At 38.6% G+C, this 23,977-nt stretch overlaps 1 protein-coding gene across 3 annotated transcripts in view; it reads left to right on the top strand.

Moving 5' to 3' along the window:
• Positions 1–374: 374 nt before the first annotated feature.
• Positions 375–23,977, top strand: part of LOC113906363 (complement factor H-like) — an 88,440-nt gene continuing 64,837 nt past the window's right edge. The window contains exons 1-3 of one of the 3 annotated variants that reach the window (XM_027564389.1): positions 375–515; positions 1,450–1,638; positions 2,064–2,240. In XM_027564389.1, coding sequence (XP_027420190.1) covers positions 458–515; positions 1,450–1,638; positions 2,064–2,240 — 424 coding nt within the window. In that variant the 5' untranslated portion in view covers positions 375–457. The remainder of the gene's footprint in view (positions 516–1,449; positions 1,639–2,063; positions 2,241–23,977) is intronic. The other 2 variants (XM_027564390.1, XM_027564391.1) reach the window with 2 other exon arrangements.

The following is a 23,977-nucleotide window of genomic DNA, read 5'->3' as shown; positions in this document are numbered from 1 at the left end:
CATAAATAGCATGTAAGTAACGTGATTGTTCTATAACTTGTGTGATTGTTTTTAAGATCTAATATAATTACAAAAAAATCTATTCACTTCCTTAAGCCCATGAAAATACGAATGACCCAAATGGCTGGGGAAAACTTCACCTACTCTCTAGAAATACATTATTGAACATTAGTATCTGATATATGGCTTTGGAACCAGTCCATATTAGCCACAGAGAGTTGTGCACATAGATGTCAGGTGATGAATACAATAACTTATTGTGAAACTACCAACAGAAACAAGTTGGGGACATCTTGAAACTTTGAACTTTGATATGTACACAATGGCACTAATTAACTAGGTTCATTGTAATGCATTTAAATTCAGTCACACTTGATAACTGCACATGGAACAGATTTTGAACCCTAAACAGTGCAACTGGAGTATTTGTGTGAATGTACCATTGTGAATATCTAACATGTTGTTGCTAATCAATGTCCTTCTCACCTCGTGGTTTTACACTGCTCACGGACAGGGTAAGTTGAAACAGATATAAACACTCAGCCTTCCTCCTAAATATAACTATCTACTTTCCTTGTGTGTATTCTGATCTAATTGACTGGTTAAAATAGTCTACACTGTGAGATAACCATAAGAATACATTAGTGGAAAAATTATCAGATATTCACCTAAAAGAGGAAAACAAAATAAATACTTTTCTATGTCAGCTGAGTTTCACAGTGCAAAAAGGTATGTAGTTTATGGGGCCATGTGAATATGCTCATGAAAATGTGAATAGAAAATGTCACAGAAAAGCTAGATTATAATTCTAGAATGTTTAGGAGAGTCTTACTTGTAATATGAGGAAAATCTGGAGAACAATGGTTATTTTTATACTTTTACACATGGTGATTTTTGCAGGTTCAAATCTCATTTTAAATATGTTCAGTTGACTGTATTGTGATTACAGCTTAATAGACATATTGAAGATCATTAACATCACTGTTAGTTTAAGGCTTTAAAAAATCCAGCTTGGGTACCAGATACATTTTCCTTTTACAAAATGTGGAATACAGTTTTAAATTCCAGTGTAATGCCGATACATTTAGAATTATTTTCAGAAAGAGATGGAAATGTTGACAACCTTGAAAAAACTTGTCATTTTATTTTTAAACATAAGTTCTTTTCTTTAGTTATCTATTTTTTACACAATAGTGTATGCATGTCAAGCTCAATCTTCCAATTCATCCCTCTACCTTTGGGCTCCTTTTTATCCATACATCCATTCTCTTCATTAGCAAAGAGTTCCTTGCATACTTCAATCATCTGAATTTTCTGTAACTTTTTTTTTTCCTAGAAACCATAATGCAATGAGTGTAATTAACTGAACAAGGATATAATTCATAGATGAAATATTAATTCAAATTGTATAGTGAGATAAAACATTATTTCTACTTTTGTTATTCCAAGGGAAACCTTGTAATTATCCAGTAATAAAACATGGACGGCTATATTATTCATACAGAGGATACTTTCCAGCACGTGTAAATCAACAGTTTGTCTATAACTGTGATCATTATTTTGTGCCTCCTTCACAACGTTCCTGGGACCACCTGACTTGCACAGCAGAAGGATGGTCTCCAGAAGAACCATGCCTCAGTAAGTAAACCTCTTTAAGTTTATATGCATAATCTTTGAAAGAGTGAAGAGACAAAGTTGACAGGTGAGTACAGTTAAGTGTTATGTAACAACAGTAAGGCCAAGGGATGAATTCTATGAGCAAAAAATCCAATAGAACTTCCCTTTACTAGAAACTTTTCATGTAAATCCTGTGAGAGATACAGAGACTTTACAAGAATATGTGCATCATTTATACATATTTTACTCATAAAACTAAAGACAAATAATATGGAATGTTATCTTTTTCATTTTTCAGAAATGTGGTACTAGCTTCCATTTTTATTGTTGCATGTTAAATTTTAATACTAATGTATTCTTATGTAAATTCTATAAGGTTAATCTTTAATGTACTATTTTCCCAAATTTATGTTGTATTTCTTTCATATTAATTTTATGATCCTAAGGACAATGTATTTTCAATTATTTGGAAAATGGACATACCCCACATCCTGAAGAAAAATATTTACAGGGTGAAACTGTAAGAGTTCGCTGCTATGAAGGCTACAGTCTTCAAAATGATCAGAACACAATGACCTGCACAGAGAGTGGCTGGTCTCCTCCTCCCAGATGCATCCGTGTCAGTGAGTAAACTGGGCTGAAATCCCATGTGTTCATAATTTTCTAAGACTCAGCTGTATTATCCACTTCAAAAGTTTATATCAGATTCTTGTTTTGCCAAAGGACCTATTTAATTTTATTGTTTACAAATGTCTATGAGTGTACCTATAGACTTCTTGATAAGTATATAACAAAATATATGTACCTATTGATAGACAGTAGTCAAGAAAAGAGGAAAAGAAGAAACCTGTAATAACAGAGTGAGGTCAGAAAAATGGCAGGAGTCTCACTGTCTCTCCTGATATAAACACAGACTTTGACCATCATTTGTGGATAACGATGGTATCTTTGTGGGGTCCAGGAGTCTAGCAGAGACATGACAGCATGCTGCTAGGGCACTAAGATTCAAGGCTGGACACCTCACAGGGGGTTAGAGACATAGCCTCATACTGCCCCTGAAGTGGCCCTGCTTAGTGCCAAGACAGACCCCTCAGCACAGGATTTTACCTGTGGGGAAAATAAGAGCGTGTGAGCAAGGGCGGCGTCCTCATCTTCCATCACACTTCTCTCTTCCCTTATCCAGGACACTGGGGTCACCTGCATGGCTGGGATGGGGAGAGGCCAGGAGCACAGCATCCAAGGCTAGAATTCTTCAAGGAACATGGGTCCTACTGACCATGTGGAGATCCCACCAGGGAGCCCCAAACCATTGCAGACACCGTGCTTGTGGTTCTGCGCACCCCTGGGACCCTCATCTCATCCACATCCCCTCCCCAGGTCCAGCTCCCTGTCTAAGTCCCCATGGTTGCATCTAGACCTTTGCAGATGGCCTGTGGTAGATCTAGAAGCCAATCTGTCCCCATGGGTCTGTGAGAAAGCACAGGAATGTAAGCATTTGGCATTGCCCCAGGGAAGCAGTCAGGAAACTGTCAGCACAGAGACTGTCTTTGCTGCGTTGATAGATGCATATGAGCTTCAGAATTCTCTCCTAGGAGGAATTGAGTACATGGGACAGGTGTCTCCTTAAAAAATGTCTGAAAAATCTCAAAATCCCTATCAATGTGACAGTGTACTTCCCTCCCCAGGTCAGTCTGTAAAAACTGGAGGGAGTGACTGCTTCTTTAAATGCAAACACAGCAACCTGAGACTTCAAGGGACACAGACATCAAAGGACTAAAATGTTAACAAAGAAACACAATATTTTTTCAGTTACTGACCCCAAATAACAGATATGGACGATTTGTCTGATAAGTAACTCAAAGTAATTGCTTAAGAATTTCATTGAGATAGAAGAAAACAGTGGAGAAGGAAATGGCAACCCACTCCAGTATTCTTGCCTGGGAAATCCCATGGACAAAGGAGCCTGGACGGCTAAAGTCCATTGAGTCTCAAATAGTCAGACACAACTGTAGTGACTTAGCATGCAAACATGCAATCCTTTATATTTAGAGTAATTATTGATAGATAAGGATGTATTAATATTATCTTGTTTATTTTACAGGATGTTTTGTAGTTTCCTAATTATTTCCTTCCTCTGATGGCTTGCCTCTTTGAATTCATGATTTTTGTTATAGTAGTATGCATTTAATAAACTTTTTTTTTTTACCATTTGTGAATCTAGTATGGATTCTTGCTTTATGTAAAGCAAGAATTTACATAAAACACCTTACAGAGAGAGCAGTGTATTTTATGCTGACAATATATGAACATCAACCACATATTAAATCTCCTTCTTTTTACCCTTCTCCATTTTATCTTTTTGATGTCATGATTTACCTCTTTTTATAGTGAGTACTTAATTAAAAAATAATTGTAGATATAGTAATTTTTATATTCCTGTACTTTAACTCTTAAATAGTTAAGTGTTTAACATTCCATATCAAGGTACTGCAGTGTTCTGAATGTGAATGTGCACTTAAGTTTACCAGTGTACTAGGTATTTTCATGGAATGAATTAGCATTCTTTTACTTAATCTTCAATAATTCCTTTTAATGTTTCAGTAATGAAGCTCTGTGTGCCTACTCAGTTACCTCAGCTGTGTCTGACTCTTTGGGACCCTGTGGGCAGACTGGTCCCGCCAGGCTCCTCCCTACATGGGGTTCTCCAAGCAAGAGTATTGGAGTGAGTTGTCATGCCTTCTTCAAGGAAGGTCTAATTGTGTTCTGTTTCCTCAATATTTGTTGGTCTGGTGAAATCTTTATATTCTTTTCTTTTCTGAATGATATTTTCAAGTATTCTTCTTTGGCAGTTTTTTCTTTCAACACTTGGAATATATCATCCCACTTTCTCCTGGCCTAGTAGGCTTCTGCTGAGAGATTTGCTAAGATCCAAATGAAGGCTCCTTAGTAAATTTCTAAGTTTTTGTTTTGTTAGCTTGTTTGTTTTTTCTTCATGCTGCTTGAAGGCTTCTCTATTTTTCTTTGATTTTTGCAACTTTATTATAAATGCGTGTTGTAGAGGATTTTTTAAGTTGATTTGGTCACCTGTAAGCTTCCTGAACTTAGATATTCAAATATGATCTTTGATTTGGGGAGTTCTCAGACATTACTCCTTAAATATATTTTTTGCCTCACCTCCTTTTCTGCTCCTGGAACTTCAATAATTTGCAAATCAGTTCTGTTTTCAATGTAGCATAGATCATGTAGCCTTTCTTTGTTCTTTTACATTATTTTGTTTTTAATTTTTTTTAAATTTTGTTTTTAATCTCCCTGGACAGGATAACTTTGATATATCATCTATCTGACAGATTCTTCTACCTTTTTGACTCTGTGGTTGATGCTGTTTAATGAATTATTTCATTTCATCCTGGAACCTTCAGCACCAGAGTTTCTGTTTTTTTATGATCTGTATATTTTTATTAAACTGCTTGTTTTGTCCATTGTTTATTGTTTTCCTGCTTTTGTTCAAGTATCTTACTGTATTTTCTATAACACACCAAGTTATTTAAAGTGGCTATCTTGAATTCTTCACTGGATAAATCACACATCGCCAACTGGATATGAATACTGAAGATTTTTATACTTTGTTGCTGTCATGATACTTTGAGTTCATGTTCCTTGAAGTTTTGTGGTGCTGTTTTTCTAATTAAAGTTCCAGTCTACTTTGGGTGAGAGACAACTTCCTTCAACCCTGCTAGAGACTCCGCAACTATTTCAGATCTTCTATAGTGGCACCTGCTGACACTTCTCATCCCTGTTTTGTCAGAATTTCTGTGCTTCTATGTCTTGTCTAGATAAATTAGCGCACCAGAAATGGTACTGACAGCCTGTCCTTTGTTTTCCCCAAAGTAGCACTACATCTTTTTTTAATTTTTTTTTACTTTAAATTTTTTTTTATTTTAAATGGAGGCTAATTACTTTACAATATTGTAGTGGTTCTTGCCATACAATGACATTAATCAGCCATGGGCATACATGTGTTCCCCATCCTGAACCCCCCTACCACCTCCCTCCGCATCCCATCCCTCAGGGATATTTCAGTGCACCAGCCCTGAGCACCCTGTCTCATGCATCGAACGTGGACTGGCGATCTGCTTCAAATATGGTATTATCCATGTTTCAGTGCTACTAATCTTGTGTTCCTGTTCTGGGCCACCGATTTAAGCCAAATTTCAGTGCAAGCTCACTGGTGGTCTGTCAAAGGTTGCTCTTCCCTCTGAGTCAGTTGTAACCACAGGGATCTGGCCACAGGATGTGAATGAAGCAGACAGAGGTCCTCTTGTCAATACCTGGAGTTTCACAGAAGGACTTAGCTCCATGCATGAATTTTTAAGATAGGCTTTCCAGGACTCCTGGAGTGCAGCTGAGAGGGAATTGTGATGGTTCATGAGCCACTGTAGGCATCACAGTCAAGACAGAGATCTGTCTGCCTTTTACCTCATGCATGCATGAGCGAGCCTCCTCCTGGGTCCATTGGCATATGGAATTTCAGGGGTGGATGGTTGTTTATTTTATATTTATTTATTTTTAATAGAAGTATACTTACTTTATAGTATTATGTTGGGTTCTACCAAAAATCAACAAGAATCAGCCATAGATTTACCCATGTGCCCTCCCACATGAATATCCCTCCCAGCTTCCTGCCCATCCCACCCTTCTAGGTTGTTACTGAGCTCTGGTTTGAGTTCCCTGAGTCATACAGCAAATTCCCATTGACTGTCTATTTTACATATGGTAGTTTAAGTTTGCATGCTAACCCTCTCCATACATCCCACCCTCTACTTCCTCCCTGCCAGCCGTGTCCATAAGTCTGTTCTCAGTGTCTGTGTCTCTATTGCTGCTGTGCAAATAGGTTATCAGTACAATATTTCTAGATTTCATGTATATGTGTTAGTATACGGTATTTGCTTTTCTCTTTCTGACTTACTTCACTCTGTATACTAGGCTCTATGTTCATCCACCTCTTTAGGACTGACTCAAGTGCATTCCTTTTTATGACTGAGTAATATCCCACTGTATATATGTAGCACAGCTTCTTTATCTATTAATCTGTGGACATCTATGTTGCTTCCATGTCCTAGATGTTGTAAATGGAACTGCAGTGAACATTGGGGTACATGTGTCTTTTTCAATTTTGGTTTCCTCAGGGTATATACCTAGGAGTGGGATTGGTGGGTCATATAGTGATTTTACTCCTGGCTTTGTAAGTACTCTCCATTTTGTTCTTTAGAGTGGCTATATCAATTTACATTCCCACTAACAGTGCAAGAGTGTTCCCTTTTCTCCACACCTTCTCCAGCATTTATTGTTTGTAGACTTTTTGACGATGGTCATCCTGACTGGTGTGAAGTGATATCTCATTGTAGTTTTGATTTGCATTTCTCTAATAGTGATATTGAAATATATTTATGTGTTTATTCACCATTTTAGGTCTTTAGACAAATGTCTGTTTAGGTCTTTTTCCCATTTTTTGATTGGATTATTTGTTTTTCTGGTATTGATTTGTATGAGCTGCTTATATCTTTTGGAAATTAATCCTTTGTCAGTTGTTTCATTTGCTATTATTTTTTTCTCTTTCTGAGCATTGTCTTTTCACCTTATTCATAGTTTCCTTTGCTGTGGAGAAGGTTTTAAGTTTAACTATGTCCCACTTGATTATCTTTGTTTTTATTCCACTACTCTAGGAGGTGGGTCATAGAGGATCTTGCTATGATTTATGACATAGGGTGTTCTGCCTGTGTTTTCCATCCATTTTGAGTTTATCTTTGTGTATGGTGTTAGAAAGTAGTCTAATTTCATTCTTTTCCATGTAGCTGTCAAGTTTTCCCAGCAGCACTTATGAAAGCACTCTATTTGCCCCATGGTATATTCTTGCCTCCTTTGTCAAACATAAGTTTTTCATAGGTGTATGGGTTAATCTCTGGGCTTTCTATCTTGTTCCATTGGCCTATATTTCTGTTGTTCTGCCAGTACCATACTGTCTGGATAACTATAGCTTTGTAGTCAGTCTGAAGTCAAGAAGGTTGATTCCTCTAGTTCTATTTTTCTTTCTCAAGATTGCTTTGGCTATTCAGGTCTTTTGTGCTTCCATATGAATTGTGACTTTTTCTTCTAGTTCTGTGAAAAATAACATTGGCATTTTGATACAGATTGCATTGAATCTGCAGATTATATTTGGTAGTATAGTCATTTTCATAATGTTGATTCTTCTAACCCAGGAACATGGAATATCTCTCCATCTATTTATGTTGTCTTTGATTTCTTTCCTCAACATCTTGTACTTTTCTGTATACAGCTCTTATGTCTCCTTAGGTTTTTTCCCTAGGCATTTGATTCTTTTTGGTGCAATGGTAAATTAAGATACCTTAATTTCTCTTTCTGATGTTTCATTGTTAGTAGAGAGGAATGCAAGTGATTTCTGTGTATTCATTTTGTATGCTGTCAGTTTGCTAAATTCACTGATTACCTCTAGTAATTTTCTGAAGATATCTTTAGGGTTTTCTATGTATAGTATCGTCTGTCTGCAAACAATGAGAGTTTTGCTTCTTCTTTTCGTATCTGGATTCCTTTTATTTCTTTTTCTTCTCTGCTGTAGCTAGGGCTTCCAAACAATGTTGACTAATTGTGGTGAGTGTGGGCACCCTTTTCTTTTCCTCATCTCACAGGGAATGCTTTCAGTTTTTCACCTTTGAGAATAATGTTTGCTCTGGGTTTCTCATATATGGCCTTTATTATGTTGAGGTAGGTTACTTCTTTGCTCATTTTTTGAAGAGTATTTATCATAAATGGGTACTGAAATTTTTCAAAAGCTTTTTCTGCCTCTATTGAGATGACCATATGGTTTTATCTTGCAATTTGTTAATATGGTATATCACATTGATGGATATACACAAGTATATTGAAGAATGCTTGCATCCTTGGGATTAACCCAACTTGATCATAGTGTGCTATCTTTTTAATGTATTTTTGAATTCTGTTTGCTAGAGTTTTGTTGAGGATTTTTCCATCTATTTTCATCAATGATATTGGCCTGTACTTTTCTTTTTCGTGTTGTCTTTGTCTGGTTTTGGTATTAGGGTGATGATGGCTTTGTAGAATGAGTTTGGAAGTGTTCCTTCCTCTGCAGGTTTTTGAAAGAGTTTGATAAGAATAGGCATTAGCTCTTCTCTAAATGTTTGAGAGAATTCACCTGTGAAACTATCTGTCCTTGTGCTTCAGTTTTTTGGGAGTTTTTAAAATCACATTTTCAATTTCAGTGCATGTAATTGGCTTGTTAATAATTTCTATTTCTTCCTGGTTCAGTCTTGGTAGATTGCACTTTTCTAAGAATACATCCATTTCTTTCAGGTTGTCCGTTTTATTAGCATATACTTGCTCATAGTAGCCCCTTATGATCCTTTGTATTTCTGTGTTGTCTGTTACCCTCTCCTTTCTCATTCCTAATTTTGTTGCTTTGATTATTCTCCCATTTTTTCTTGATGGATTTTACTAATTGACAATTTTGTTTATCTTCTCAAAGAAGTACCTTTCAGTTTTATTAATCTTTACTGATGTTCCTTCACTTCTTCTTCATTTATTTCTGATCTGATCTGTAGGATTTCTTTCCTTCTACTAACTTTGGGTTTTTTTTATTTTTATGTCCTTCTTTATCCAGTTGTTTTAGGTGTAAAGTTAGGTTGTCTATTTGATGTTTTTCTTTTCTTTTTTTTGCTATAAACTTCCCTCTTAGAACTGTTTTGTTGCATCCCATAGGTTTTGAGTTGTCATGTTTTCATTGTCATTTGTTTCAAGAATTCTTTGATTTCCCTTTTGATTTCTTCACTTACCTGTTCATTATGTAAAAGCATATTGTTTAATCTCCAAGTGTTTGTGTTTTTTACTGTAATTGATATCTAGTCTCATAGTATTGTGGTCATAGAAAAATGCTTCATAGAATTTCAATTTTTAATAATTTACTGAGGTTTGATTTTTGGCCCCAATATAGTCTATCCTGGAAAATGTTCCAAGCACACTTGAGAAGAAAGTGTGTTCTTTTGGAATTGTGTGGAAAATGCTGAATATATCAATTAAGTCCCTTTGGTCTAATGATTCATTTAAGGTTTGTGTTTCCTTATTGAGATCTTTCCTGGTGGCTCAGAGGTTAAAGCGTCTGCCTGCAATGTGGGAGACCTGGGTTTGGTCCTTATTAATTTTCTGTTTTGATGATCTGCCCATTGGTGTAACTGGGGTGTTAACATCCCTTACCGTGATTGTGTTGCTGTCAATTTCCCTTTTTACGTTTGTTAGTATTTGCCTTATGTACTGAGGTGCTTCTGTGCTGGGTGCATAGATGTTTAGAATTTTGTCTTCTTTTGGGATTGATCCCTTGATCATTATGTAATGTCCCTTCTTATTTTAAAGTCAATTTTGTCAGAAATGAGAATTGCCACTCCAATTCCTTTTGATTTCCATGTGCATGGAATATGTTTTCCATCCTTTTACTTTCAGTCTGTATGTGTTTCTAGGTCTGAAGTGGGTCTCTTGTAGACAGCCTATATATGGGTCTTGTTGTCTATCCATTCACCCAATCTATCTTTTGGTTGGAGAGTTTAATCCATTTACATTTAAAGTAATTATTTATATATTACTATTAACATTTCACTATTATAATATAATATAATGGTGTATGTTCCTATAGCATTTTTTAAATTAATTAATTTATTTTAATTGGAGGCTAATTAATTGACAATATTGTAGTGGTTTTTGCCATATGTTGACATGAATCAGCCATGGGTGTACATGTGTCTCCCATCCCACCTCCCTCCCCATTCAATCCATCAAAGTCAGCCCAGTGCACTGGCCCTGAGCCCCTTGTCTCATGCATCGAACCTGGACTGGCAATCTTTTTCACATATTATAATATACATGTTTCAATGCTATTCTCTTAAATCATTGCACCCTTGATTCTCCTACAGAGTTCAAAATCTGTTGTTTACATCCTGTCTCTTTCACTGTCTCACATATAGGGTCATCATTAACATCTTTCTAAATTCCATATATATGCCTTAATATACTGTACTGGTGTTTTCTTTCTGACTTACTTCACTCTGTATGCTGCTGCTGCTAAGTTGCTTCAGTCATGTCCGACTCTGTGTGACCCCAGAGATGGCAGCCCACCAGGCTCCCCCGTCCCTGGGATTCTCCAGGCAAGAACACTGGAGTGGGTTGCCATTTCCTTCTCCAATGCAGGAAAGTGTAAAGTGAAAATGAAGTCACTCAGTCGTGTCCGACTTAGTGACCCCATGGACTGAAGCCTACCAGGCTCCTCCGTCCATGGGATTTTCCAGGCAACTGGAGTGGGATGTCATTGCCTTCTCCATCACTCTGTATAATAGGCTCTATTTTCATCCACCTCATTAGAACTGATTCAAATGCATTTTTAATCGCTGAGTAGTATTCCATTGTGTATACGTATCACAGCTTTCTTATCCATTAATTTGCCAATGGGCATCTATGTTGCTTTCATGTCTTAGCTATTGCAAATAGTGCTATGATGAACATTGGGGTACACGTGTTTTTTTCAATTCTGGATTCTTCAGTGTGTATGACCAGCAGTGGGATTGCTGGATCATATGGCAGTTCCATTTCCAGTTTTTTAAGGAATCTCTACATGGTTCTCCATAGTGGCTGTACTAGTTTATATTTCCACAAACAGTGTAAGAAGGTTCCTTTTTTTCCATATTCTCCAGCATTTACTGTTTGTAGACTTTTTGATAGCAGCCTTTCTGACCAGCATGAGATGGTACCTCATTGTGATTTTAATTTGCATTTCTCTGATATTGAGTAATGTTGAACATCTTTTCATGTGTTTTTTAGCCATCTGTATGTCTTTTTGGAGAAATGTCTATTTAGTTCTTTGGCCCATTTTGTGATTGGGTCATTTATTTTTCTGTAAATTGATCTTCATGAGCTGGTTGTATAGTTTGGAGAATAATTCCTTGTCAGTTGCTTCGTTTGCTATTATGTTCCCCCATTCTGAAGGCTGTCTTTTCACCTTACTTATAGTTTCCTTGAAGAAGGCAATGGCACCCCACTCCAGTACTCTTGCCTAGAAAACCCTATGGACAGAGGAGCCTGGTAGGCTGCAGTCCATGGGGTCGCTAAGAGTCAGATACAACTGAGCGACTTCACTTTCACTTTTCACTTTTCACTTTCATGCATTGGAGAAGGAAATGGCAACCCATTCCAGTGTTTTTGCCTGGAGAATCCCAGGGACAAGGGAGCCTGGTGGGCTGTCGTCTATGGGGTCACACAGAGTCGGACACGACTGAAGTGACTTAACAGTAGAAGCAGCATAGTTTCCTTTGTTATGCAAAAGCTTTTAAGTTTAATTAGGTCCCATTTGTTTATGTTTGCTTCTATTTCCATTACTCTGGGAGGTGAGTCATAGGGGATCTTGCTGTGATTTATGCCAGAGTGTGTTTTGCCCATGTTTTCCTCTAGGAGTTTTATAGTTTCTGGTCTTACATTTAGATATTTAATCCATTTTGAGTTTATTTTTGTGTATGGTGTTAGAAAGTGTTCTGGTTTCATTCTTTTACAAGTGGTCGACCAGTTTTCCCAGCACCACTTGTTAAAGAGATTGTCTTTTCTCCATTGTATATTCTTGCCTCCTTTGTGAATGATAAGGTTTCCATAGGTGTGTGGGTTTATCTCTGGGCTTTCTATCTTGTTCCATTGATCTATATTTTTGGCATTGTGCCAGTACCATGCTGTCTTATTGACTGTAGCTTTGTAATATAGTCTGAAGCCAGGTAGGTTGATTCCTCCAGTTCCATTCTTATTTCTCGAGATTGCTTTGGCTATTCGAGATTTTTTTGTATTTCCATACAAATTGTGAGTTTATTTATTCTAGTTCTCTGAAAAATGCCATTAGTAGCTTGATAGGAATTGCATTGAATTGATAGATTGCTTTTTGTAGTATACTCATTTTGTATACTACATTTTGTATACTACTATATTGATATACTGTAGTATATCAATATATTATATTGATACTTCTGATCCATGAACATGGTATATTTCTACATCTATTTGTGTTCTTTGAGTTTTTCATCAATGTTTTATAGTTTTCTATATATAGGTCTTTTGTCTCTTTAGGAAGATTTATTCCTATTTTATTCTTTTCATTGCACTAGTGAATGGAATTGTTTCCTTAATTTCACTTTCTGTTTTCTCATCGTTAGTGTATAGGAATGCAAGGGATTTCTGTGTGTTAATTTTATATCCTTCAACTTTACTATATTCATTGACTAGCTCTAGTAATTTTCTGGTAGACTCTTTAGGGTTTTCTATGTAGAGGATCATGTCATCTGCAAACACTGAGAGTTTTACTACTTTTTCCCGATCTGGACTCCATTTATTTCTGTTTTCTCTTCTGATTTCTGTGGCTAAAACCTCCAAAATTATGTTGAATATAGTAATGAGAGTGGGCACCTTTCTCTTCTTCCTGACTTTAGGGAAAATACTTTCAATTTTCACCATTGAGGGTAATGTTTGCTGTGGGTTTATCATATATGGCCTTTATTATTCTGAGTTATGTTCCTTCTATGCCTAGCTTCTGGAGGTTTTTTTTTTATCATAAATTGATGTTGAATTTTGTCCAAAGATTTCTCTGCATATATTGAGATAATCATATGGTTTTTATCTTTTAATTTGTTAATGTGATGTATCACCTTGATTGATTCGTGAAAATTGAAGAATCCTTGCATCCCTGGGATAAAGCCCACTTGGTCATGATGTATGATTTTTTTAATATGTGGTTTGATTTTATTTCCTAGAATTTTTTAAGGATTTTTGCATCTATGTTCATCAGTGATATTGGTCTGTAGTTTTCATTTTTTGTGGCATCTTTGTCTGGTTTTGGTATTAGGGTGATGGTGGCCTCATAGAATGAGTGGCAATTTACCTTCCTCTGCAATTTTCTGGAAGAGTTTGAGTAGGATAGGTGTTAGGTCTTCTCTAAATTTTTGGTAGAATTCGGCTGTGAAGCCATCTGGTCCTGGGTCTTTTGTTTACTGGAAGATTACTGATTACAGTTTCGTTCCCATGCTTGTGATGGGTCTGTTAAGATTTTATCTTCATTCCTGGTTCAGTTTTGGAAGGTTAGACTTTTTTAAGAATTCATCCATTTCTTTCAAGTGGTCCATTTTAGTGTCATAAAGTTGCTGATAGTAATCTCTTCTGATCCTTAGTATTTCTGTGTTGTCTGTTGTGATTTCTCCATTTTCACTTCTAATATTACTGATTTGATTCTCCTCCCTTTGTTTCTTGACGAGTCTGGCTAATGGTTTTTCTATTTTATTTATCTTCTCAAAGAACCAGCTTTTAGTTTTGTTGATTTTTGCTGCAGTCTCCTTTGTTTCTTTTTTAATTACTTCTGCCCTAATTTTTATGAGTTATTTCCTTCTACTAACCCTGGGGTTCTTCATTTCTTCTTTTTCTAGTTGCTTTAGGTATACAGTTAGGTTATTCATTGGATTTTTCTCTTGTTTCTTGAGGTAGGCTTGTAATGCTATGAACCTTCCTCTTAGCACTGCTTTTACTGAATCCCTTAGGTTTTGTGTTGTCATGTTTTCATTTTCATTCATTTCTATGCATATTTTGACTTCTTTTTTTACTTCTTCCATGATTTGTTGGTTATTCAGAAGCATGTTGTTTAGCCTCCATATATTTATATTTTTAATAGTTTTTTTTTTTTTTTTTTTTCCCCTGAAGTTGACATCTAAGCTTACTGCATTGGGATCAGAAAAGATGCTTGGAATGATTTCAATTTTTTGAATTTACCAAGGCTAGATGTATGGCCCAGTATGTGATCTATCCTGTAGAAAGTTCCACGTGCTCTTGAGAAAAGATGAAATGCATTGTTTGGGGGTGAAATGTCATATAGATGTTCATAGGTCTAACTAGTCCATTGTATCATTTATGATTTGTGTTTCCTTGCTAATTTTCTCTTTAGTTGATCTAACCATAGGTGTGAGTGGGATATTAAAGTCTCCCACTATTATTGTGTTACTGTTAATTTCCCCTTTCACAATTGTTAGCATTTGCCTTACATATTGTGGTCTGCCTATGTTGGGTGCACATATATTTATAATTGTTATATCTTCTTCTTGGATTGATCCTTTGACCACGTCCTTCTTTGTCATTTTTCATGGCCTTTACTTCAAAATCTATCTTATTTGATATGAGTATTGCTACTCCTGCTCTTTTTGGTCTGCATTTGCTTGAAATATATTTTTCCAGCACTCTACTTTCAGTCTGTATGTGTCCCTTGTTTTGAGGTGGGTCCCTTGTAAACAGCATATATAGGGGTCTTGTTTTTTTATCCATTCAGCCAGTCTTTGTCTTTTGGTTGGGGCATTCAACCCATTTCAGGTAATTATTGTTAAGTGTGATCCGGTTGCCATTTATTTTGTTGTTCGGGATTCAAGTTTATAAACCTTTATAGCTTCCTTTGTAGCTTAGTCAGGAAAGAATCTGGCTGCAGTGCAGGAGACCTGGGTTTGATCCCTGGTTTGGGAAGGTCCCCTGGAGAAGGAAATGACAACCCACTCCAGTATCCTTACCTGGGAAATTTCATGGACAGAGGAGCCTGGTGGGCTGCCATCCATGGAGTCGCAAAGAGTAGGGCATGACTGAGTGACTAACACTTTCTTACTTATAAACCTTTTCTGTGTTTCCTGTCTAGAGAAGTTCCTTTATCATTTGTTGAAGAGCTGGTTTGGTGATGCTGAATTCTCTCAGCTTTTGCTTGTCTGTAAAGCTTTTCATTTCCTCTGCATATTTGAATGAGATTCTTACTGGGTATAGTAATGTAGGTTGTAGGTTTTTCTCTTTCATCACTTTAAGTACGTCCTGCCAATCCCTTCTGGCCTGAAGAATTTCTGTAGAAACATCAGCTGTTATTCTTATGGGAATCCCCTGTGTGTTATTTGTTGGTTTTCCCTTGTTGCTTTTAACATTTTCTCTTTGTGTTTGATCTTCATTAATTTGTTTAATATGTGTCTTGGGGTGTTTCACTTTGGGTTTATCCTGTTTTGGACCCTCTGGCTTTCTTGGACTTGGGTGGCTATTTCCTTCCATATTTTAGGGAAGTTTTCAAGTATTATCTCCTCAAGTATTTTCTCATGGCCTTCCTTTTTGTCTTCTTCTGGGACTCCTATGATTCAAATGTTGGGGTGTTTAACATTGTCCCAGAGATCTGTGATGTTGTCCTCATTTCTTTTAATTCTTTTTTCTTTTTTCCTCTCGGCTTCATTTATTTCCACCATTTATTTTCACCTCACTTATCTTATCTGCTGCTTCAGTTATTCTATTGTTGGTTCCCTGCAGAGTTCTTTTGATCTTATTTATTGCATTATTCATTATTGACTGACTCTTTTTTATCTCTTCTAGGTCCTTGTTAAACATTCTTGCATCTTCTCAATCCTCGTTTCTGGTCTATTTATCTGTAACTCCATTTTGTTTTCAAGATTTTGGATCATCTTTACTATCATTATTCTGAATTCTTTTCGAGATAGACTCCCTATCTCCACCTCTTTTGTATGATTTTTTGGGCATTTATCATGCTCCTTTACTGGATGAATATTTCTCTGCCTTTTCATTTTGTTTAGATTGTTCTTTTTGGGGTGGCCTTTCTGTATGCTGGAAGTTTGTCATTCCTCTTTATTGTGGAGGTTGCACCCTGCAGGTGTGGTTGGATGTGTGGCTTGTCAAGGTTTCCTGGTTATGGAAGCTTGCGTTCATGTTCTTGTGGGTGGAGCTGGATCTCTTCTCTCTGAGTGCAGTTAAGTGCCACGTAGTGAGTTTTTAGGTGTCTATGGGTTTGGTGTGCCTTTGGACAGCCTGTATATTGAAGCTCAGGGCTATGTTCCTGTGTTGCTGGAGAATTAGCATGATATGTCTTGCTCTGGAACTTGTTGGCTCTTGGGTGAAACTGTGTTTCAGTGTAGATATGCAGGGTTTTGGATGTGCTCTTGTCGATTAATGTTCCCTGGAATCAGGAGTTCTCTGGTGTTCTCAAGTTTTGGATTTAAGCCTCTTACCTCTGGCTTTTAGTCTTAATCTTACAGTAGCCTCAAGATTTCTCCATCCATACAGCACTGCTGATAAAACATCTAGATAAATGGTGAAAAGAATCTCCACAGTGGGGGACACCCAGAAAGGTTCACAGAGTTACATGGAGAAGAGAAGAGGGAGGAGGAAGATAGGTGAAGAGGGGAATCAAAAGGGGAGAGAGCAGTCTAGCCAATAATCAATTCCTTATGTGCTGTCCACAGTCTGGAACACCCAGAGAGTTTCACAAAATTAAATAGAGAAGAGAAGAGGGAGAAGAGAGATAGAGGTGACCACGAGGAGAAGAGGGGCAGTCAAAAGGGGAGAGACCAATCTAGCCAGTAATCAGTTCCCTAAGTGTTCTCCACAGCCTGGAACACCCAGAGAGATTCAGAGTTAAGTAGAGAAGCACTGGGGAGGGAGGAGATAGAGGTGACCTGGGGGACAATACGGAGAGTTAAAAGGGAAGAGAGCAATCAAACCAGTAATCACACCCCTAAGTAAAAATGGGTACTGAAGATTAGATTCTTAAAGGTACACAATTGATAACAGATACCAAAAATCAAAGATTAAAAATTTAGAGTAGAGTAGCAGTAGTAGTAGTCCAAATTAAAAATTTAGACTCTGAAGAAATACAACATTAAAAATACAAAACCAATCACAAATTATAAAAAATACATATGTGAAATTTGCTTTAAAAAATAAGGTCTTTTTTTGCAAGGTAACAGTACATTATAAAAATGAAAATTAAAGGTGTAATATAGAACTAAAAATTTTAAAACAAATGATAACATTAAAAATATATCTAGGAATTTCTCTGGAGCAGTTGAGGGCAGTATGGGGTCAGTTCAGTTTCAGATAGTTCCTTGTTCCAACTTATACTTCTTTTCAAGGTCTATAGGCCCCCTCCAGTGCTTAGTCAATGCTAACTACAGGGTTTCAATCTGTTGTGCCTGTCACTTTGAGAGCAGTTCCCTGTTACTTGTTTGTTTTGGCTTCTTCTGTTTGCAAGTCTCTTCAGTGTCTAATTTCCACCCTGACGCAAGGGAGTGAAGGTGGTCACTTATTTAGGCTCACTTGTTCAGTCGTGCTGTGGGGAGGGAGGAATACTGCAAACAAATATCACTGGCATGTGTGGGGAGTGCTCACAGTGTATGGACCACACTGGGTTTACCTAGCTCATGGTGGCTGTGCTTTCCCTGTCTACACTGCTCAGAGTCCAGGTTGCTTTGAGGGGAACTTTCCAAAGCGGGCCCTATGTTGCATGCACTTCCCAGGTCTAAGCTGCTCAGGTTCAGGCTCTCCACAAAGGCATAGACTTGGCTGGGCCTGCGTTTTTTGCCCTTCCCAGGTCCGAGGAGCTCAGGCAACCAGGTCTTGGCAAGCACACTATCCCGGTTGTGCAGTGAGTCTTATCACCTCTCTGGTCCCACTCGCTCAGTTTACTGGATGCGCCACCAGAGCACCGTCTCAGCTGTGTCGTGTGTCTCCTCTGGGGAGCTGATCTCAGGTTGCAACCCTCCTGGCAGATGTCAACTGTCCAATATCCCAGGAAGACATGGTTAGCAAATGGGAGCCTATTCCCAGGTTGGTGGAGGATGCCATCTCTGGGGCCAAAGTTGCCCCTCGCCTTCCAGCTCTGGCTGTCGCCTGCCTGTCTCTCTGCCTCCGGTGGGGGCGAGGAGCCAGTCAGCAGCCTGGAGCTCTCCTTTGGCATTCGCTCAATCCTTTGTTCTGTGAGCGGGCCAGGATGTGGCTTAGGTTAGAGCTTTTCTTTCTCTCTCTCTCTCTTTTTTTCCCTCTCTCTGTCTGTCCCACAGTTTGGGTTGCTATTTCACGTTAGCTCCCTCAGATTGTACTCAGGGCATTCAGGACTGGCCCTTAACCCTAAGCAATGCAACGGTGCCTCCCCCACTTGCTGGTGGCAGACATGAGCATCTGAGCTATTTCTCCTCTTGGAGTTTTGGTTAAGGCACATATTCTGTGTGTGTGTGTGTGTGTGTGTGTGTGTGTGTGTGTGTGTGTGTGTGTGTGTGTGTGTGTTTCCCCTCCCTGTTGTGTTGCCCTCTTCCTGGTGGCTCAGTGGTTAAAGCATCTGGCCGCACTGTGGGAGACCTGGGTTCAATCCCTGGGTAAGGAAGATCCCCTGGAGAAGGAAATGACAACCCACTCCAATATTCTTGCCTGGAAAATCCCATGGACAGAGGACCCTGGTAGGCTACAATTCATAGGGTAGCAAAGAGGCAGACACAACTGAGCGACTTCACTTTCTTTCTTTCTTTCTTTCTTTCTTTCACTTTATGTTGCCCTCTGAGATTCCAAAACTTCCCACAGACCCACTGGTAAGAGGGTTTCCTAGTGTTTGGAAACTTCTCCCCTTTCACGACTCCCTCCCCAGGACGGGTCTCTGTCCCTAACTCTTTTGTCTCTCTTTTTGGCTTTTATATTTTGTCCTACCTCCTTTGGAAGAGAATGGGCTACCTTTCTGGGTGCCTTTCTGCCAGTGTTCAGAAGTTGTTTTGGGGAAGTTGCTCAGCATTCAAATGACCTTTTGATGAATTTGTGGGGTAAAAGTGATCTCCCCGTCCTATTTCTCCTCCATCTTAAGACCGCCCCCACTTAGCATTTTCTTAATTGTTTTGTTTTATTTTGTAGGTCTTTCCTTTGTCTTATGCTTATTGCCTATATGTCTCTTTAATATATGTTGTAAAGCTAGTTTGGTGGTGCTAAATTCTCTTAACTACTGTTTGTCTGTAAAGGTTTTAATTTTCCATCAATTTTGAATGAAATCCTTGCCAGGTAAAGCAATCTCGCTTGTAGATTTCCCCCTTTCAGTACTTTAAATATATCCTGCCATTCCTTTCTGGCCTGCAGGATTTCTGCTGAAACATCAGCAGTTAATTGAATGGCTTTTCCCTTGTGTGTTACTTGCTGCTTTTCCCTTGCTGCTTTTAATATTCTTTCCTTGTGTTTAATCTCTGTTGGTTAGTATGTGTCTTGACGTGTTTCTGCTTGGATTAATCCTGTATTGGACTCTCTGTGCTTCTTGAACTTGATTGACTATTTCCTTTCCTATGCTGGGAAGGTTTTCAATTATAGTATCTTCAAAAAAAATTCTCAGTGCCTTTCTTTTTCTCTTCTTCCTCTGGGACCTCTATAACTCAAATGTTGGTGTGTTTAATACTGTCCCAGAGGTCTCTGAAGCTCTCCTCAATTATTTTCATTCTTTTTCCTTTACTCTGCTCATCAGCAACTATTTCAACCATTCTATCTTCCAGCTCACTGTTCCATTCTTCTGCTTCAGTTAATCTATTATCATTTCCTTCTAGAGTATTTTTAATTTCAGTAATTGTGTTATTCATCTTTGTTTGTTTATTCTTTATTTCTTCTATATCCTTGGTAATTGTGTTAATTTTGTTGATTGCTTCTTGGTATTTTATACATTCTATTTTCAAGGTTTTGGAACATCTTGACCATCATTATTCTGAATTTTTTTGCAGGTATTTGAACTATTTCCTCTTAGGGTTTTTTTTTTTTTTTTTGGTCTTGTGTGCTTCTAGTTTGTTCCTTCATTTGAGCAATATTTTTTTACCTTTTCTTTTTTTCATTATTGCATTTGATGTCTCCTTTTCTCAGGCTTTCAGGTCGAATTCCTTCTTCCTTTTAGTTTCTGCCCTTGCTGTGTAAGGTTGTGCCAGTGGTTTGTGTAGGCTTCTTTTGGGTGTGACTTTTGTTTGTACTCTGGTGAAAGGAGGTAAGTTCTTTGTTTGTTTGTTTGTTTGTTTCCCTCTGATGGGCAGGGCTGTATGAGGTGGCAATCCTGTTTACTGATGACTGGGTTTGTATTTTTATCTTTTTGTTTTTTGGGTGTGGCATCCTACACTGGGTGCTGCTGGCAGTTGGGTCATGCCAGGTGTAGACAAGCGGAGGCCTTTATGGGAGTTCTCACTAATAAATACTCCCTGGGCTTAGGAGTTTTATGGCAGTCTAGAGTCTGTCAGTGCTCCCACTGCAAAGGCTCTGGGCCTGATCTCTGGCCAGGGAAGTGAGATACCACAGGTGGTTTGTAATGGCATTAAAGGGGATAAAACAAACACACTAAAACAAGAAACGAACTACAAATCTCAGACAAATGGCAGATACAAAATCAGGAAAGTACTAACAAAAAAATGGGAAACATACACACACATATACACACATAAACAAAACCAAAATAGTGAAAAAAAAAAAAATTAAAGTAGAAGAGATTGATCCAGTGAGCAAAGGAAAGTAAGAATGATATCAACTAGTTATTAACAAATCTGACTAAAAGCATAAACTGGAAAACAAAAACAAAGCCATATGTCAACAGGGGAATAAAACAACTAAAGCAAAACAGACTAATAAACATAATGAGGAAAAGCGAGAAAAGGAAAAAAATAAAGAAAAGCTAGAGAAGCAAATTTAAATAGAGGTAGATAAGGAAGTTTTACATATATTAAAGAAAAACAACAACAGAGGAAAAAAAATAAGAAAAGCAAGCAAAAGAATATATGTGGAAAAATAGTGATAATATATATTGTTTTAAAGCTTTGAAAATTAGCTTTAAAATTAAAGAGGAAAACAACCCTCAAAACCACAAAAGCCCTTTCTAGGGGACTTGCATCCCTGTCTGGTGTATCTACAGCTGTGGCAAAGATAGTCTGTGTGATCCTCATTCCATTCAGACTCTCACTGGTCAGCTGCTTCACTTTCCAACAGTCTCAGTGCTTCAGCTCTGTCGCAAATATTTGCCCTCCTGTGCAGCTCTGTCCCTGCTTCAGGCAGAAGTATTTAAAGGAAATTAAATGTGTGGTTAAAATTTTTTCTCAAAAGTGTAAATAGATTTAATTGTAGTATTAAAATCAACAGCTACAACAACAGAGAGCAAAAAAAACAAATAAAAATTTAAAAACCCAGTAGCAACTACTGAATAAATTAAAATTTAAGAATAATAAATATTTTTCTTGGATCAGCTGTCAGCATCCTTTTCCTCAATGTGAGTCACAGTCCACCTCACCTCCCTAGGATGCCCTCCAGTCTGGGCTGGTCTCTTACCTGTTGTGGCCACAGCCCAGACTCTAATCTGGTCCTACTCTTTCATGTTCTTGCTCTCATGTCTATGTCTTCCAGTGCTAGTGTGTTTTCTTTTGCAGGAACTCTCACTGTCGTTTATATATTCCATAGATACAAAGTCTTCCAGGTGATCATGTGGATTCAATCTTCAGCTTGTACCACTGGTGGGAATGTTTGGTTCTATTCCTTAGACACCTGCCCCTGGATTTCACTTGTGGTTTTATCTCCACCTTTGCATGTGAGTCGTCCACAGGAGTTTACTCCTGAGGTTCCCCTGGAGGACTTGGGTGTGCCCCAGGGAGGACCGAATGTGGAGGTGGTGCAGTTGTTTGGATTGCAGGAGCCCTGGAAGTACCAGGTATTAAGGGGAGCCACTGGGTAGGACAGCAGGAAATATGGTGCAGTTAGGGTTTTTGTAGCCTCTGGTTGCTCTGTCCTTGTGGGATTGAGCTAGGGAGTGACACAGGAGCTTGGATAATGGAGACCATAGCAACGCCGGATACATAGCTGTGGCTACTGTCACAGGAGGTATGTGACTATTAGGGATTTTTTCTAGCTTCTGAAAGCTCTGCACAGTGAGGATTGAGCATGGAGGTGACACAGCTGCTTGAATTATGGGAACCCTGTCAGTGCCAAGAGTGCAGGGAAACCAACTGTCTCAGCTGCAGAAAGCGATAGTCCTATTAGAGTCGTTTCCTAGCTTCTGGCATCTGGCCATCAGAGAGCCTCTTTGGCTGGTCCTTCTCTGTTGCTTGACCCCTTCAGGCGCTTACAGACCCCCCACTTGGGGTCATTGTCTGTTGTTCATCACATCAGGACTTAAAGATCACCCTGGCTGGGGTCCTTCTTTGTTGCTTTGCACGTCAGGTCCTTAAAGGGCCACCCTCTCTGTGTTGTTTCAGCTGTCTGGTGCTGATATGTGCAGAGAAAGGCTATAGAGATGGCTCCATTCTCTGTGTGTTACTCAGCAGTATCACGCTGCCTTCAGGTTAGCTGGCTTTCCTTCATAAGCAACTCCCACTGCGCTCTCCTCTCTCAGGTTCCTTCACACCATCTCCCTTCAGTCAACAGTAGACCTTGCCATGGGATTGCTTTCCAATCTCTATGTTCCAGCTCCAACCTTAAGCCCTTTCTACGGGACTTGCATCCCTGTCTGGTGTATCTACAGCTGTGGCAAAGATAGTCTGTGTGATCCTCATTCCATTCAGACTCTCACTGGTCAGCTGCTTCACTTTCCAACAGTCTTAGTGCTCCAGCTCTGTCGCAAATATTTGCCCTCCTGTGCAGCTCTGTCCCTGCTTCAGTTCCCAATCCCGGATGCAGATCCACTTCTACTCACTCTCTTCTTTTTTTGCCCTCCTTCCTTTGTCCTGCTGAGTGTTGCCTGGTTCTATACATTCTTTTCCAGTGGTCAGGTTCTCAGCTGGTGTTCTGCAAGATCTTCTGTGTCTGGAGGTATATTCCTGATGTATCCATGGAGAGAGATGTACTCCACGTGCACCTACTCTTCCGCCATCATGGATCTCAGTGTATGATATAGAGCCCACACCTCACTCCAAGTCAGGATTGCTGTGGGTGGTTGTCAAATTTCTGTTGTTGGGCTGGGATAAAAAGCAATGGATATCTTGTTCTTCTCATTTGAACATACTTCTCAGTTGATCATTTTTCTTGATTCTCTGTGTTGATATCTGTGCATTAGACTAAACATCCACTTGTCCTAGTCTTTACAGATTGGCCTCAGAAGTAGAACCTTTCCAGAATTCAGCCTTTTCAATCAGCCTGGCCAGAATTTTGCTTACCTCTTTAACCTCTCTGCTCATCCAAACTTCTGTGTTTGTAGTCAGCCTCCTCCAGGAGTCGAGAGTATGCAGTGATCTACAAGTCAAAATACTTGGTGGAACAGGCAATTGGAGTTTATCACCTCACTCACTCTGCACTCACTGACTTGGGGAAAGGAGCTGTGGCAAATGCCTGCATGCTAGTTCAAACCCTGTGCCTTCTGCACCATGATTTAGTTCTCTGTAGTCCCCAGGCACAAATGCAAACTTTGGGTTTCATCAGCTCTCAGGGACAGGTTAGTTAGAAGCCAATTGCTCAGGCAGAACTGGAAAAGATGAAGGTCCAGATGTGC

Source organism: Bos indicus x Bos taurus, chromosome 16, assembly GCF_003369695.1.
Source record: "Bos indicus x Bos taurus breed Angus x Brahman F1 hybrid chromosome 16, Bos_hybrid_MaternalHap_v2.0, whole genome shotgun sequence".
In the NCBI taxonomy this organism is placed as follows: domain Eukaryota; kingdom Metazoa; phylum Chordata; class Mammalia; order Artiodactyla; family Bovidae; genus Bos; species Bos indicus x Bos taurus.
This window is presented reverse-complemented; position numbering and strand designations above follow the sequence as displayed.